The following is a 16037-nucleotide window of genomic DNA, read 5'->3' as shown; positions in this document are numbered from 1 at the left end:
CCTTCACAGTGGTGATTTATGTATCAGTTGCAAATGAGCACTGTCTAAGGCAGAAATGTTCTCATTAGAAAATGGGCAGTAGACTAATGGTTTTTTCCCTCATCTTTAGCTGTGGGGACACTGTCTGACAAGCATACACACTGTACAGACATTAATGGTCCACAGATGCATTATTGACCATTTCCTAGGCATATAATTTTCTTTGAGCATTTGTGTTTTATAATTACTTGGGGAAAATTTGCTACTTTTCTTCAGACATGATGAATAGGCTGTTTCTCAGCCTGTTAATTTCAGTATGATTACCTTAATTTACCAGAAGCTGTAAACGTTAGTACATCCTGCTTACCTCCCAAGAGCAAGCAAGGAATAGATAAGCCATTGATGGGATAAATAATTTTTGAAATCAAATTCTTCAGAATAAACATTAAAATAGGTGGAATTTTACCAGCAGCTTATTGTTTAAAAATTGATAGATAATCACAAAACATTTGGTGTTTTTTTTGGAACTTACCAAAGACATAGTTCATATTATTTTCCTTTAGATGTGTATATCTGTATCACTTAGAATCTGGGGGGTTCAGATATAAAGTTTCAAATTGTATTTACTTGGAGTTTATTCCATACTATTCTATCTGCTAATAGAAACTGGTTTAACATTTGAGATCCTTGGTGTAACCACAGTCCAGACCTTGGTGGTGAAGAAGGAAGTCTAAAACAAGCCCTCTGAAAACCATAACTGGCATTGCATTTTGCTTCCTAGAAAAGACATGAAGCTATCTTCAGGCCTGAGAAAACCTTTGAAGTCTTCAAAAATATTACATTTTCCAAATAAAAATATCTGGTATATACTTCTTGGTTTCCTCTTAGTTTATAGCATATTGAAAATGGCCAGAAGCTGAATCCTTGAGAAGTGACAGCAAGCGGTAGGACACTGAATAAAGGCTCTCGAATTCTAATGTGCGTAAGTAGTTAGAAATGCAGCTTTCCATACCCACCCCCAGAAAATATGATTTACTAGGGCTGGGGTAAGGCCTGAGAGTCTCAATTTTCAATGAATACCAGGGAATTCTCTTGCAGATGGTCTCTGGACTACACTTCAAAAAACATTGGTATACATACAGTAAAATCTATCAACAAAAGCAACCTCATCAGTTGACAGCACTGAGTAATAACCCATGTCCACAATTAATTCATTCATCAGATATTTACTGAGTGCCTGCTGCTGTATGTCATTTATTAGTAGAGACAAGGAATAAATGGAACAAAATATCATCACTTCCCCCAGGTGTTAAATCTAAGAGAATATACAAGCAATCACAATATAAGAATGCTACCTTTGAATCATTCATTCCTTTGTTAATTTATTCAATGAACATTTATTGAAGACTAATATATATGCCAGGTACTTTGCTTAAATAGGATATTCTCTGTTTAAGAAGATAAAATAGTGTAATAAATATTAGAATGATTTTGATGTTTAAGTGGGTAAACCAGTTATCTGGAAGATTTACTTCTGTGGAAAACTTCCTTTCTTAGTTATTTGAATAATTGAAGTTTAACAACTCTGATACTAAGCCAGATAATTATGACTTAAAATGAGGTCTTTTTAGTTATTAAACCCCTTGAGCAGAGTTCAAAGTGCATCTGAATGATACTTAGTTCTTATATATTATAATAAGATAAAATCTTACACATAACTTAGGAATATAAAATATTTTCTTTGGAATTCCATCTGATAATTTAGAAAAAGAGTCCACACACATTATCCCCATGTTCATGATCAGTGGATGTAATTGAGATTGTTTTTGAGTTAACAGTGTGTTCAGTCAAGCTGTCCAGAACCAGCCCACGCCTGCACAGCCAGGAGTGTACAACAATATGAGCATCACCGTGTCCATGGCAGGTGGAAACACAAATGTTCAGAACATGAACCCAATGATGGGCCAGATGCAGATGAGCTCTTTGCAGATGCCAGGCATGAATACTGTGTGCCCTGAGCAGGTAAGTGGCACAACTGGCACACTTGCTACACACACACATAGTGCTCTATATCACACCACACTGCAATTCATTATTCCAAGGAAATCAGGAATGTTCAGTTACCTGTCAAAAATAACCACACTTTTTTTTCTTTCCCACTATCTTTTGCTAATTACTATTTATTAAGATATACAATGGAAATTTTGACAGACCTTGTAAGATTTTAGTCTCACGAGATTTTAGTGTTTTAGATTTATTATAAAATGATACATATAATACATTGACTTGGAACTTACCCCTTTATATTTTGAACACATTTTCTTCATTTCTCCCTTTCAGTTCAACAAACTCAGTACTTACTATATACAAAGATAGCTCTGTGGGCAATAATATTAACAAGTTGGGGAGGCACAACCTGAACAAAGGATTAGTTGAATAATAGGACAGAACAGCTGTGTAAGAGATGGACCCCATAGGACTGTGCATATATTTCTGTCAGATTAGGGGTATATACAGTTAACCACAGAGGGTTTAAAAGAAAAAGGGTCTGATTAGGAAAGTCTTCATGGGAAATTTGCCTAAAGGAAGAGATAGAAAAGAATATTCAATACTGGTTAGCACAGCATGACCTAGACAGGAATAGATGTTGAAAAGCCTAATGAATGTTAAGGGGATGTTTATATTATATTTAGAGCAGAATTTAATTGGTAAGCTTTTTACGGGGTGTTGCAGGCCATCGAAATGTTTAGTTTATCTTGGATCCTCCTAAAGATTTTTAAGGAAAGAATGACTAAATTCAAAGTGATATTTAAAAAAATCTTTGGGTACTCCCTGTAGTTACTATTCTGTCATCAACCACAGAGTAGACTATAGTGACTCAGCTATGACCATATAGCCATAATTTATAGCAAGTCTTAAAAAACATGTAAACACTGATTACCTTTTCTATAGAATTCCTTTTTGATATGAATTTTAAAAAAAGTCCCCATTCACCAGGTATTAGCCTAATGAAGTTAGCAGGGAAAAAAATCAACAACTTAGGGACTTCCCTGGTGGCACAGTGGTTAAGAATCCACCTGCCAACGCAAGGGACACGGGTTCAAGCCCTGGTCTGGGAAGATCCCACATACCACAGAGCAACTAAGCCCGTGCACCACAACTACTGAGCCTGTGTTCTGGAGCCCGTGTGCCTAGAGCCTGTGCTCCACAACAAGAGAAGCCACTGCAATGAGAAGCCTGTGCACCGCAACAAAGAGTAGCCCCCACTCGCCACAAGTAGAGAAAGCCCACACACAGCAACAAAAACCCAACGCAGCCAAAAATAAAATTACTTAATTAATTAAAAAAAAATAGAACTTCATTTTAAAAAAAACTCAATGACTTAGTGATATCTTTTAGCAAAATAAAAGAACTAAATAGGATTGTTTCTTGTCCTTGTTGTTATCTTGTCGTATTTCAATTAGTAGAATTATTCACTATCTCTAGTATATTAAGACAATAATAAAAAATAAAATGAATTAGGTAAAAAGAATATTACATTTAAAATGTATTTCTTATATAGTTGGGTCTTGCTTTTTTATTCAGTTTGACAATCTCTGCCTTTTAATTGGAGTGGCTAGCCCATTTACATTTAATGTGATTATTGATATTGCTATTGAAGGTTGAAATCTCTCATCTTATTTGTTTTCTCTTTGTCCCATCTTGCCTTTTTTGGTTTAATTGAATATTTTAATTCATTTTATCTCCTTTGTTGGTTTATTAGCTATAAATAACTCTTGTTTTACTGGTGCTTTAGAGTTTATAGTATACATCTTTGTTGCCATCTACCTTCAAATGCTATTATATCACCTCATATAAATATAAAAATCTCACAATGGTTTATTTCTATTTCTCCCCTCCTGTGCTATTGTTGTACATACATATCATATCTACATATGCTAATACCCCACAATATGTTGTTAGTACTTTTTTACTTTACTTTTTTTACTTTAAACAGTCAATAATGTTTTTTAAAGTTTAAATAAGTAGTTTTTATATTTCACACGTAGTTATTTCCAGTGTTCTTCATTCCTTGGTGTAGATCCAAATTTCCATCTAGTATCATTCTCCTTCTTCCTGAAGGTCTTCATTTTTTATAGTGCACGTCTGCTAGTGATGAATTCTTTCAGCTTTTGTATGTCTGAAAAAGTTTTTGTTTCACCATCATCTTTGAAAGTTCTTTTCCCTGAATTCTAGGTTGGTAGTTTTAGCTTTCAGTACTTTAAAGACATTGCTCCACTGTATTTCTGATGAGATATCTGCTGTCTGTGGCTGCTTCTAAGATTACTCTCTTTATCACTGGTTTTAGGCAGTTTGATTATGATATACCTTAGTGTGATTTTCTTCATGGTTCTTGTGCCTGGGGTTCAGTCAGCCTCTTGATTCACAGGTGTATAATTTGCATCAAATTTGGAAAAGTATTGGCCATTATTTCTTCAGATATTTTTTTCTGTCACCAACTCCCTCCTCTTCTTCAGAGACTCTAATTACACATATCGTAGGCCATTTGAGTTATCCTACAGTTCACTGATTTTCTGGGTTTGGAGTTTTTTAAGGGGGTATGAGGTCAGTCATTTTTTTCTCTGTGTGTTTCATTTTGGATAGTTTTTATTGCTATAGCCTCAGATTCACAGTTCTTTTCTTTTGCAATATCTGATAGTTTTATCTAGTATATTTTCATCTCTAGAAATTCACTTTGGACCCTTTTTATATCTTCCCTATCTCTAACATGTTCAGTCTTTCCTCTTTTTGAATATGTGGAATATGGTTATTATAATAGCTGTCTTAATATTCTTGCTTGTCACTTCTAGCATCTGCATCATTTTAGGATTGGCTTCAATTAATTGATTTTTCACTTAATTATGGATCATATTTTTCTGTTACTTTGTTTTTTTATTTTATTTTTAAAAAATTTTATTGAAGCATCATTGATTCCAATGTTGTGTTAATTTCTGCTTTTCAGCAAAGTGATTCAGTTATACTTGTATATACATTCTTTTTTAATATTCTTTTCCATTATGGTTTATCACAGGATGTTTAATATAGTTCCCTGTGCTGTACAGTAGGACCTTGTTGTTTATCCATCCTATGTATAATAGTTTGCATCTGCTAATCCCAAACTCCCAATCCTTCCTGACCCTACCCCCTCACCCCCATGGCAACCACAAGTCTGTTGTCTATGTCTGTGAGTCTGTTTTTGTTTCGCAGATATGTTCATTTGTGTCGTATTTTAGATTCCACATATAAGTGATATCATATGGTACTTGTCTTTCTCTTTCTGACTGACTTCGCTTAGTATGATAATCTCTAAGTCCATCCACGTTGCTGCAAATGGCATTATTTCATTCTTTTTAATGGCTGAGTAATATTCCATTGTGTATATATACCACATCTTCTTTATCCATTTATCTGTTGATGGACATTTAGGTTGTTTCCATGTCTTGGCTATTGTAAATAGTGGTGCTGTGAACATAGGGGTGCATGTATCTTTACAAATTATAGTTTTGTCTGGGTATATGCCCAAGAGTGGGATTGCTGGTTATGGCAACGCTAATTTTAGTTTTTCGAGGAACCTCCATACTGTCTCCATAGTGGCTGCACCAATTTACATTCCCACCAGCAGTGTAAGAGGGTTCCCTTTTCTCCACACCTTCTCCAGCATGTATTGTTTGTAGACTTTTTAATGATGGCCATTCTGAACGGTGTGAAGTGATACCTCATTGTAAGTCATAGTTTTGGTTTGCATTTTTCTAATAATTAGCGATGATGAGCATCTTTTCATGTGCCTGTTGGCCATCTGTATGTCTTCTTTGGAGAAATGTCTATTTAGGTCTTCTGCCCATTTTTCGATTGGGTTGTTTGTTTCTTTGTTGTTGAATTGTATAAGCTATTTGTATATTTTGGAAATTCATCCCTAGTCAGTCACATCTTTTGCAAATATTTTCTCCCAGTCCGTAGGTTGTCTTTTCATTTTGTTTTTGGTTTCCTTTGCTGTGCAAAAGCTTATAAGTTTGACTAGTTCACATTGGTTTATTTTTGCTTTTATTTCTATTGCCTTGGGAGACTGACCTAAGAAAACATTAGTACGATTTATGTCAGAGTCTGCTACTTTGCATACCTGGTAATTTTTTATTGGATCCCAGACATGTGAATTTTACCTTGTTTATGTTCCTATAAATATTGAGATTTGTTTTGGGAAATGCTTAAATTACTTGGAAATAAACAGTTTGATTTTTTTCAGGTCTTGCTTTTTTGTTTAGTGGGACCAGAGCAGTATTTAGTATAGGGCTAATTTTACCCTACTACTAAAGCAAAACCATTCTAGTACGCTACCTGAATTATGATGTTTTCCACTCTGGCTGGTGGGATCAGGACCTGTTCCCAGCTCTGTGTGATCTTTGGGAATTATTCCATGTAAATCTTTTCAGGTGAATCTTTGCTTTGGGTAGTTCTGTAACATCCATTAGCTAGTTGATCAATACTAAGCTGCTACTCTCTGTGTTGTTCTCTCCTGATATTCTGCCCTGTGAATTCTAGCTCTATACTCTCAATTCAGGGAGACTGCCAGGTGCTGTCTGGTTCCCTGTCCTCATGCTGCAGCCTGGAAATTCTCTCTAGGCAGTAGGCTGGGGTAGTGGTAGGACTCACCTCAATTGTTTCCCAACCCTTAGGGGCAACTTTCCCCTTCATTGCCTTTGTCCAAGGTCTTGAGTGTGTTCATTTCATATATTTTGTCCAAATTTTTAGTTGATTCAGGCAGAGGATAAATCTAATCCCTGTTACTGAATCTTGACTGGAAGTGGAAGTCTTTTGCTAATTAACTTTCACGAGTGTTGAATTAACTTTTTATTGAAGTATCATCTGTAAGGATATACAGAAAAGTATACGACTAGATGAATTTTCGCAAACTGAACACATCTTTTTAACTATCACCTAGATCGAGAAACAGAACATTACCAGCCGCACCCCAAAGGTTCTCCCCACACTCCCTTGCATGTCTGTCTACTTCTACAAAGGGAACCACTGTCCTGACTTCTAACAGCACAGTAAATTTCTAAGCTTGTTATTTCTGCTCTCCTCCTATTACTTTTCTGTCAGTGAGATTGTTTTTCATTGAGGAATTTGGTCTGCAACGTAAACAACTAGTTTGTAATTTGGTCTTGTACTTATCTTTAATAGATAAATGATCCAGCACTGAGACACACAGGCCTCTACTGCAACCAGCTCTCATCCACTGACCTTCTCAAAACAGAAGCAGATGGAACCCAGGTCAGTAAGAAAACTCTAAGCCCAGAGCTGTCAAGTTTTCTCTAGATACACAGGAATCTCTGTGTAGCATCGCGGTTAAGAGCCTGACCTTGAGAGTCAGACCTGGTTGTGAGTCCTGGCTCTGCTCTTCTTAGCTGTGTCATCCTGGGCATGTTAGGGAACTTTCCTGAGCTGCCGTATAACCAACAGAACTGATGAGATACCTGCTTAGAGGATTATGAGAAGGTTAAATGAGATAAGCTTTCAGAAAGGTTAATCCAATGTTTAGACAGGATAAGCGATCACAAATGACCACTAATTGCTATTTGTAAATAAACACAGTGCTAAAACTCATGTGTAATCAGAATACCTCAAAAGAGTTCAATAAATTCAGACAAAACAGAATGCATACTGTGTACTCTGCCTCCTTTTAGAAGTTTGTTTCAAAACAATACAAATAACAAGGGTGGCCACTTTCCTATATCAGCATAAATTAAGATATTTTTTAAAAAACACAGGCCTTATGCAAAGGTGGAGATACAAAGAAACGTGAGACATGTTTGCTCTTTAGGTGAACTGTGGGGAGAAGTGAGGAAAGGAAGCTTCATTTGTGGAATGCTTATGATTTGCCAGGCATTGTGTTAGGCACTATCTGCTTTATCTCATGTAAACATCACTGTAACCCTATGAAGGAGTTAGTTTTCCTTTTTTTTCACAGATGAAGAAACAGAACCTGAGGTGATTTAACTACATATACAATTCACAAACTAGAAAGTGGCAGAGCTGAGGTTCAAACCCAGGTCTTTCTAACACCAAAGTTCATGCTTTTTCTGCCATACCACTTAGGGTCTGTCGAAAGATAAAACATACAGACAAATGCACGTAAATTATTACATAACCAAAGAAGGCAAACTCAAATTTATTACAAGTAACAAGAGCCATAAGCATTAAAAGAAAGGAGAAATTCCTGAGGTTGTCAGAGAGCATTTATGTAGGAGATAGGAGTGAACTGGGCCTTGAAGGAGGCAAGTGAAGGAGAAAGGTACTGTGGTTTTTGGAGGCTGAGGAAGGGGGTGAGCTTGGAAGTCCAGGAGATTGGAAGTTAGAGGGCACAGAGACAGGGAAACAGTAATATCAGCATAGTCCTGGGAAGCCAAATCCACTGAGCATAAAGGGTTTGTAATAAGAATTCACAGGAATTAAAATTGGTAAAGTAGATTGGATCAAATTTCCAGGGGCCTTGAATACTAAACTGTAAGGAATTTGGATTCAGTCCTACAAAGGAAGCATCATCCCTGAAGGGGAACAGTGAGAAGAGTGCTAGTTTAAGCTTCATCTTGAGGGGGGAAGAGGGAAAAGGAAGAGCACTGGACAGCCAGCTCAGAAAGAGGAAAGCCAGTTAGGAAACTATGTGCATAGTTGGAGCATCGGGAAATAGGATCTGAGTCCTGTGATGGTGAAGAGAGGATTTTGTGCTGAGGGAAATGAAGTCTTTATTCACTAGAAGTTTTTAAAAGTCTCCTACTTACAGAGACATATACTTACGACAAAACAACTAAGTTTTAAAGTTCCTGAGTCCTGGGATAGTACGTGAATTGAAGTAAAAACTATGTTGGAAAATCTTAAGAGGTTGGGACTCAGCTCTCACATCACTCTTCTCATTGGGCAAAGCATAAGTTTTGTTTTCGTGTTGCTTTGCCTGTCTGTGAAGGTATAGCAATATCAGAAGTCCTCTGAGGTCTGGTCTAAGTCACCATGTTTTTAAGTAATAATTCAAAAAGGCTGAGATGTGTACTTTTTGGAGTTTGGTATCTTTTTAATAAAGCATTCTTTTTAAAGCAGCAGAATTTTCTCTCCAGTTTGTTTTATCATGCCTTTATCAAAAATTTTTTAAGTGTTTGGGGGCACAAACACCTTATGCTCTGCCCCAGTATTTCATATGTTGAAACATATAAACATGAAATTTTATGTTAATTTTTTAAAAAATCAGTCATTGCCTAAATGGACTATAGTTTGTGCTCACGTTAAGTTTCAGTGGCAGAATCTTCTTTCTGTGGTAGCCCATCATGAAATCTCTATTTGCTCTAATGTTTTTGTATTTGCCAGACAAAAGCGGGAGAGTGAGTTGGATAGAAATATAGAAACAGATGTACAGAAAAGGAGACGGAAAAGAACAAGGAGAGAAGGAGTAGGGGAGGATAGAGGGCTAGCTGCACTTGGAGAGCTGGGATGGGGAAGAGGAGAGAACAGGAAAAGAACACAGAGAATAGAGAAGGCGGAAGAAGGCTGGTAGGGGAATTGTTGACAGAGAGAGAGGAAGGCCAGGGTTGGAGCTCTAGAAGCAAAAGAGTAGGAATGAGAAGTTATAGAGAACAAAGGTGGGTGGAGGGCACAGAGGCAGCTGGGGAGTAGACTCAGAGCTGGTGTATGTTATGTACCTGAGGAAGAGCCCAAAAGAAGAAGAAAACAAATGGGAGCCAATGGGGACAAGAAGCAAAATTTGGGAAACTGGGGGAAAGAGGAGGATGAGAGAGAGGGTGAGGACAGAAACAATACGAATCTAAATAAAGGTTTAATTCATCAGACACTAAAAAAGCTCAGCTCAAGAACTATCTGCCTTATCCGACAGAGTAGAGTGGAGGTGTAGGTGCATCGTGAGGAAAAAACATCAGGGGTTAGACTGATGGAGAAATTGGATGGTCGGAACATTTGACAATTGGCCAATTAAGGTTGATGGAAAACAACTTTTGTTCAATTAAGATAGAAAAGTTTTCAGAAACACTGAGTGTAATTGACATGAATTTAGTGATGAACAAAAAAATCTATCACTAATCTAAAATACTTCATGAACCTATTTAAACATGAGACACAAGTTTGCCAAATGCTGAGACACTTAGATAGATGCACTTGGATACCTTAGAAAGCATCTCCATTCTTGGTCTGGAACATTCACAAGTGTGATATTGGCCTAATCAGTTCTACAGATGACTTTTTAATAAGGCTGATTGTCGAAGACTAACTTCTGGCTTTGTTTTCCTGATAGAAAATGTTAAAACTGTGTAACCTTAGACTTTTTAAAGGAATACATATATTATTACTGAAAGTAGTTAAAGGGAAAATTCACACTGTTCTCAGCTAGTAGTTTACTGTTATTTTTAGCTCATGTGTTTAAATGGATTGTCTATCAGGAAAAATAAGTTAAATATAAAATTTTTATTTGTTCTAATATTTTGCTGTAATTCTAAAGGCAATATGTAAAGGAGCTATGTAATAGTATATTTAGATACTACACAAATCTTCTGGACATTAATTTTGGTGATACTGATGTCCTATTTACTGAGCTGTGGTGGTTTTTATTTTGCTAATACTGGGTTAAAGCCCTTAATTTTCTAACATCATAACGATTTTTTTATCCTATTAAAGTCATCCGTAGAATGCTTTTATAACCAGTTTTCCAAATAATATACCTATTTTTTAAACCCACCACTGGATACCCAGACTGAAACTGGGCTTTTCCCAATCTTGGCAATATTAGCAATGATGCTCATTTTCAGTATTGATGGCAACCCTGTAGGAGGCTTGACCATTCCAATTTTGATTTTATTTTTAAAGTGTGAACTTTCCAGAACCCTGAGCAAAATGAGTGCAGCGATTTTCTTTTTGTAGGACAAGAAGACAGAAGAGTTCTTCTCTGTGGTGACTACAGACTAGAGGAATGCTCTAGTGAGTTTCCACTTCAAGTAGTACCCACTCATAAGCCGGGGGGGCAGACCCTTCTGTCTAAACACATCTTTTATTTGTGTTCCAGCAGGTGCAACAGGTTCAGGTGTTTGCTGACGTCCAGTGTACAGTGAATCTGGTAGGCGGGGACCCTTACCTGAACCAGCCTGGTCCACTGGGAACTCAAAAACCCACGGCAGGACCACAGACCCCCCAGGCCCAGCAGAAGAGCCTCCTTCAGCAGCTACTGACTGAATAACCACTTTTAAAGGAATGTGAAATTTAAATAATAGACATACAGAGATATACAAATATATTATATATTTTTCTGAGATTTTTGATATCTCAATCTGCAGCCATTCTTCAGGTCGTAGCATTTGGAGCAAAAAAAAAAAAAAAAAAGAAAAAAAGTTCACTTTCGTTGGGAGATTGAGAGATGTTTTTGTTTCTTTCTTTGTAAAGGCCTTGGATATTGAAAAAATAACAAGGCAGAACAGTTGGACAATCTCTCTCTTGAGCCAAATTTAATTATTCTTATTTTTGTAATCAGTCATTGGCTTCTTATCTGGATGAAGGCTTTTGGAGGAGAACCAAAATGACAAGTTCCAAGGGGAAGATGAAGCTCCGCCTCCGCTGGCTCAGTCCTGACCCTGCCAAGGAAGAAGGGCCCAGTGGGGCTTTGCCTGTGCCCATCCACCAAAGGCTGTCACAATGTCTCTAAATCAGCAGCCCTCCCCTTCCCAACCAGGCAGCTTGTGTGTACAATCAGCTTCTTCTAGCAACTCTATATCTGTTGGCTTCAAGAGAATATTTTGCCTCCACATATGTACCCCTTCTCCTTTTTTTAAAGATGGATTTAAACCAAGATGCCTCCAGGAAGGAGGACGAAATGAGTATATTCACAGAAGAATCCAAAAAATACAGTTTGGGGGAAAATGCAATAATTTTTGATGAGATGGGTGAAGGACAAGAAGCGAGTTATGTCAATTATTGTAGATACAATTTTCTGATTAAATCTGGACAAAAGGCAGCCTGTTCTTTCTGCTTTTATTGTATTAACAGCTGAGGTAGCTAAAGTTATTTAAAATAAAATTAAATTTATGATCCAGTAGCTTATTTTTCCCTTTAAATCTCACTGTAAATATATTTGATTTCTTGTAGAAATTGATTTCCTTCTGTTTAATTTTATGGTTTTATTATCCTACTCTTGATTTTTCTAAATTTCTGTGTGTGAAATATAACACTGATTGAATTGCAGTTACATTTGGCTAGTAATATTTCATTATTTTAATAACTGTGACGCCATGTATGGATTTACTTTGGGTTTTACATCAAAATGCCACTGCCAGAAAGAGCTGTTCCAGATGAGCTAGAGCATACTGCCCTAGAGTGTCCCTGGGATCATCTAACTTGAGAGCAGTGCAAGGAATTATCACCAGAAGTGCACAGGCTACTTGTACAGAGAAAAATTAATACTCAAAGAAAACCTTCTTCTTTTTTTTTTTTTTTTAGATTGACTTTGGGAATTTGAATTTTCATCAGTGCAAATATAAATCTCTCTATTCCTGCTCTGAGGCTAATTGATACCATATTTTCCCTTTGTGTCTTGTCACTCTGCCACGTCTTGTCTCATCCTGGCCTCTGAGTCAAGGACCCAGTGAACTGACTTTCTAGTTCTAGAAGTGCCACTGAAAGGCCAGGAAAGCTTGAGAAAGGTATTCTGGAAGAAGCAAAGGTAGAGCCCCATCACTCGCCTTTACTGCACCCCTGGGCCTGTGAACGATGACAACATCTGACATTGTGCACCAGCTACCTCTGCTTCCATGGCAGAGAAAAGGCCATAAGAACTAACAATGGAAGAGGAGCACGGACTCAGACATCAAGGAAGAAGCCATTTTCCCAGGTCCTCCTTTCTGCATCTCACCACCCCTAGTTACAAGTAACTCCATTGAACAGCATCTATTCAGAACCTGTACCGAATAAAAAGATTGATGGAAGGGCTCAAGTGGGTAGCAACTATTGAAACAGAAACAGGACACTCAGTTACAAACATTCTCTCTTTTAGTTTTTCAGAAAAATGCATCCCTGATTTAATTCATTCCCAGCTTGAAAGCCCAGCCATATTATGCTAGTCCCTCCCAAACTGTTCTAGGAGGTCATTTCTGTTTTGTTTGTGATATTTAGACGTGCAGACTTCAGGAAGTTCACCTTTAACTTCAGCATTCCAGATGAAGTTTCCTGACTCAGTACTTTTGCATAAGGAACTTAAAAAAAAAAAAAAGTGGTAAGGAAAATTGGAGATGCTAATATCCTCCCCCATCCCAACTGCACCTTAAAGTATGCATGTCACCTTCAAGGTTTTATAATTGCACTGTTTGTTTTATGTATGTACAGATTAAAATTATTGCTACATTTGAGGAAAATAAAATTGCTTGCTTCTATGTAATTCCTGTCATTCCACAGGAAATTCACTTTTCCAGCTACTGAATAGATGGGTTGCCTCTTCTTTTACAGGGAAGAAATGAAACCTACATCCTGCAGGAATTGTCAAAACCCAAAATGACTAACTATAATTAAAGGATAATAAAAGAAAGGATCCCTGAAGCTAAAGCTCCTCGAAGTCACCCTAATAAGAACCAGCCCAGTGAAATTTGAGAAGGTCCCAGTGAAGTTGAGATAGTAGGCTGTGAGGAAATGCTAACTCTGGCCACTTGTCTGATGATTAAACACTCTGGTCCTACTGTTTCTTGACCTAGGAGATCTGGTCCAGGCAGCACTTCTTAGCCACAGGATAACATCTCTCCCACAATCATTGGTTTTTACACACTAACATTTATTATTATTATGCAGATGTTGAATCTTACTTGAGGAGGCTCTTTCTTGACAATGCATTTTATGAAAATTAGGCCCTGTTTCTTGTTTGTGTGTTTTTTTTTTTTTTAGGCAACTAGGTTCACCAACACTTGGCCAAGTAGGGCCGGCCAGGGTAAGGAGGGTGAGCAAATGTGATTCTAGAGGGAGGGGAGGGAGTTTATCGCACACACATTCCTACGCATAACTACACACAGATTTGGTAGCTGTTGTCTCAAATTATACTTTTGGGAGAACAGAACCTTTTTTCCAAAAGTCAGGATAAGGTAAAAAAAGATACTTAGGTGAGGCTGAACATTGATTTAAATTTATCCTAAGGTAGGGGTGTGAAGGCCATTAGAAAAACAAATAGTAATAAGTGAGGAAAAAGTGAGGTTGATATAGAACTTCATCTTCTTTATGGTTTTGCCTAGAGTAGTTTCCATACTTAGAAACTGTCTCCTGGGCCCTAAGAATCAAAGAAAAAGAAAGGACAGTTGTCTGTTTACAAAGGAAGTTGTGCTTATTTCCTTGTTGACATTAACTGCTCTTCCCAGAAGAGCTGCTCCACTTGAATAAAGTGAATAATTCAGAGCAAGCTCGATCCTTGACCATTCCTGTACCTCTGAAGAAGATCTTGATGATTTAATTAGGCCCATAAATTTTTTTTATTGGAGAAAACTGCCAAAGGAAGCATTCCTCCATACAGAACCTTTTCTGCCAGCACTAAATTAGTTTTCTTTTTATACTTTATATTCATTGCCACAAGAGCTCTTAACAAGATTGAAGAAACGCAAAGCTCTGGCCTCACTCAACACATTTTATTGTCTTTATCCAAGGCACTAAGGATGTGGAAGGATCCAGACAGATGTGAACCCTGCCCTCCCAGAGCTTATATTTACATGGGGGTACTTACATAGTTATAATCACAATTGGATTAAATGATATAAAGGAGAATTAGAAGTTGCTTTGTGAGTGAGACCTTGTCTGGAGAGTGAAAGGTTTCCTTGAGGAAGAAATGGCATTTGAAGTGAGGTTTGCAGGATGGGGAGGAAGTAGCTCAGTGAAGAGCAGGCTGAGAATTCTGAGGACTGGCATGTGTGAAGGAGGGCCCGGAGGCAAGAAGGAGCCCCAGAGAGCTGCTCTTCTAAACTATTAACCAGTGTTCTGAGTTCTCAAACATGTTATTAGAATTATGTTACCTGGTGGGCTGCAAAGTAATTTAAATCAGCTTTTGGCTCCAGGAGGGACATGAACGGGCTTTGGGATCCTCACTTGGAAATTGTGCCAGCCAGTAGCTAAGGTCTCTTCCCTAACTAGCCCTAACCAGCCAGAAGTGCAGGCTTTTATAGCTTTGACATGATCTGTTGGAGCTGATGAGAATAATTTTAAAAATTCAGGGAAAATCAATTTGCACTGTAACATTTCTAAGGTGCTTTTAGGTACATTATCTCATTTAATCCCCTGCAGTCCTTCGAGAGAGTTGTAAAGAGAAAGGTCAGGACACAAACACTGTCTTTCAGTAGAATTGGGACTGGAACCAGCTCTTCTAATTCCAAATTCTGGATTAACTATCCTGGACTATATGATTTAGGATGCATTTGGAGTCTGCAGACTTTAATCTCATTGTGTGACCTTAGGCAATGCTTTTTTACAGGAAATAACTTTTAAAAGCAGGCTTTGAAAAGAGGCCTGAGAACTCACAGGCTGAGAAGAGAGCACCTGGCCCCTTCTCTGGAGGCAGTCAGAGAGCCTGACCTTTGGAAGCCTAAAAGAGGGTGAGCTTTGGCATGAAGTCAGCAGGTGTCCCGATACAGTTTTGGGAGAGGCATTCTGTCCCTGCGTATCTTAACAGAAAATGAAGGAGGGGCTCCATGAAACTGCAGTGTCATCCCCTTAGCTTAAAAGAACTTTGGAAAATATGGGTTCCTTGTGGGGCAGGTATAAAACGACTGGCAGAGGACCCCTTTTGTGAGGTAAAAAATTTGGTTTCTTGGAGCGGATCATGGAAGCATTCACTTTTCTCTAACTCTTGATCCTTTTGCAGACAACGAATCTTTCTTTTATGCTGGAGTTTAGCTCTGGTCTAATCATTTGTGCTTATCTCAGAACTTTGGTAGTTTGTGCAACCAGCAGAACTAAGCAGTGTCTAGAGGTATTTGTAGCAAACCCAAGACATTGGCTTGAGAAAAGAAGAATTA

The 16037-nt window shown here is 37.7% G+C and overlaps 1 protein-coding gene across 8 annotated transcripts in view; it reads left to right on the top strand.

Moving 5' to 3' along the window:
• Positions 1-14451, top strand: part of NCOA1 (nuclear receptor coactivator 1) — a 261529-nt gene extending 247078 nt beyond the window's left edge. For 5 of the 8 annotated variants that reach the window (XM_079940461.1, XM_079940462.1, XM_079940463.1 and 2 more), the window contains 3 exons: positions 1818-2001; positions 7198-7287; positions 11075-14451. In XM_079940461.1, the coding sequence (XP_079796587.1) occupies positions 1818-2001; positions 7198-7287; positions 11075-11245 (445 nt within the window). In that variant the 3' untranslated portion in view covers positions 11246-14451. Of the gene's footprint in view, positions 1-1817; positions 2002-7197; positions 7288-10932; positions 10990-11074 lie in introns of all 8 variants that reach the window. The other 3 variants (XM_079940467.1, XM_079940468.1, XM_079940466.1) reach the window with 3 other exon arrangements.
• The last annotated feature ends 1586 nt before the right edge of the window (positions 14452-16037 follow it).

This window comes from Stenella coeruleoalba, assembly GCF_951394435.1.
Source record: "Stenella coeruleoalba genome assembly, chromosome: 13".
NCBI classification, from domain to species: domain Eukaryota; kingdom Metazoa; phylum Chordata; class Mammalia; order Artiodactyla; family Delphinidae; genus Stenella; species Stenella coeruleoalba.
Note: the sequence above shows the minus strand (reverse complement) of the source record. Positions and strands in the feature narration are given on the sequence as shown.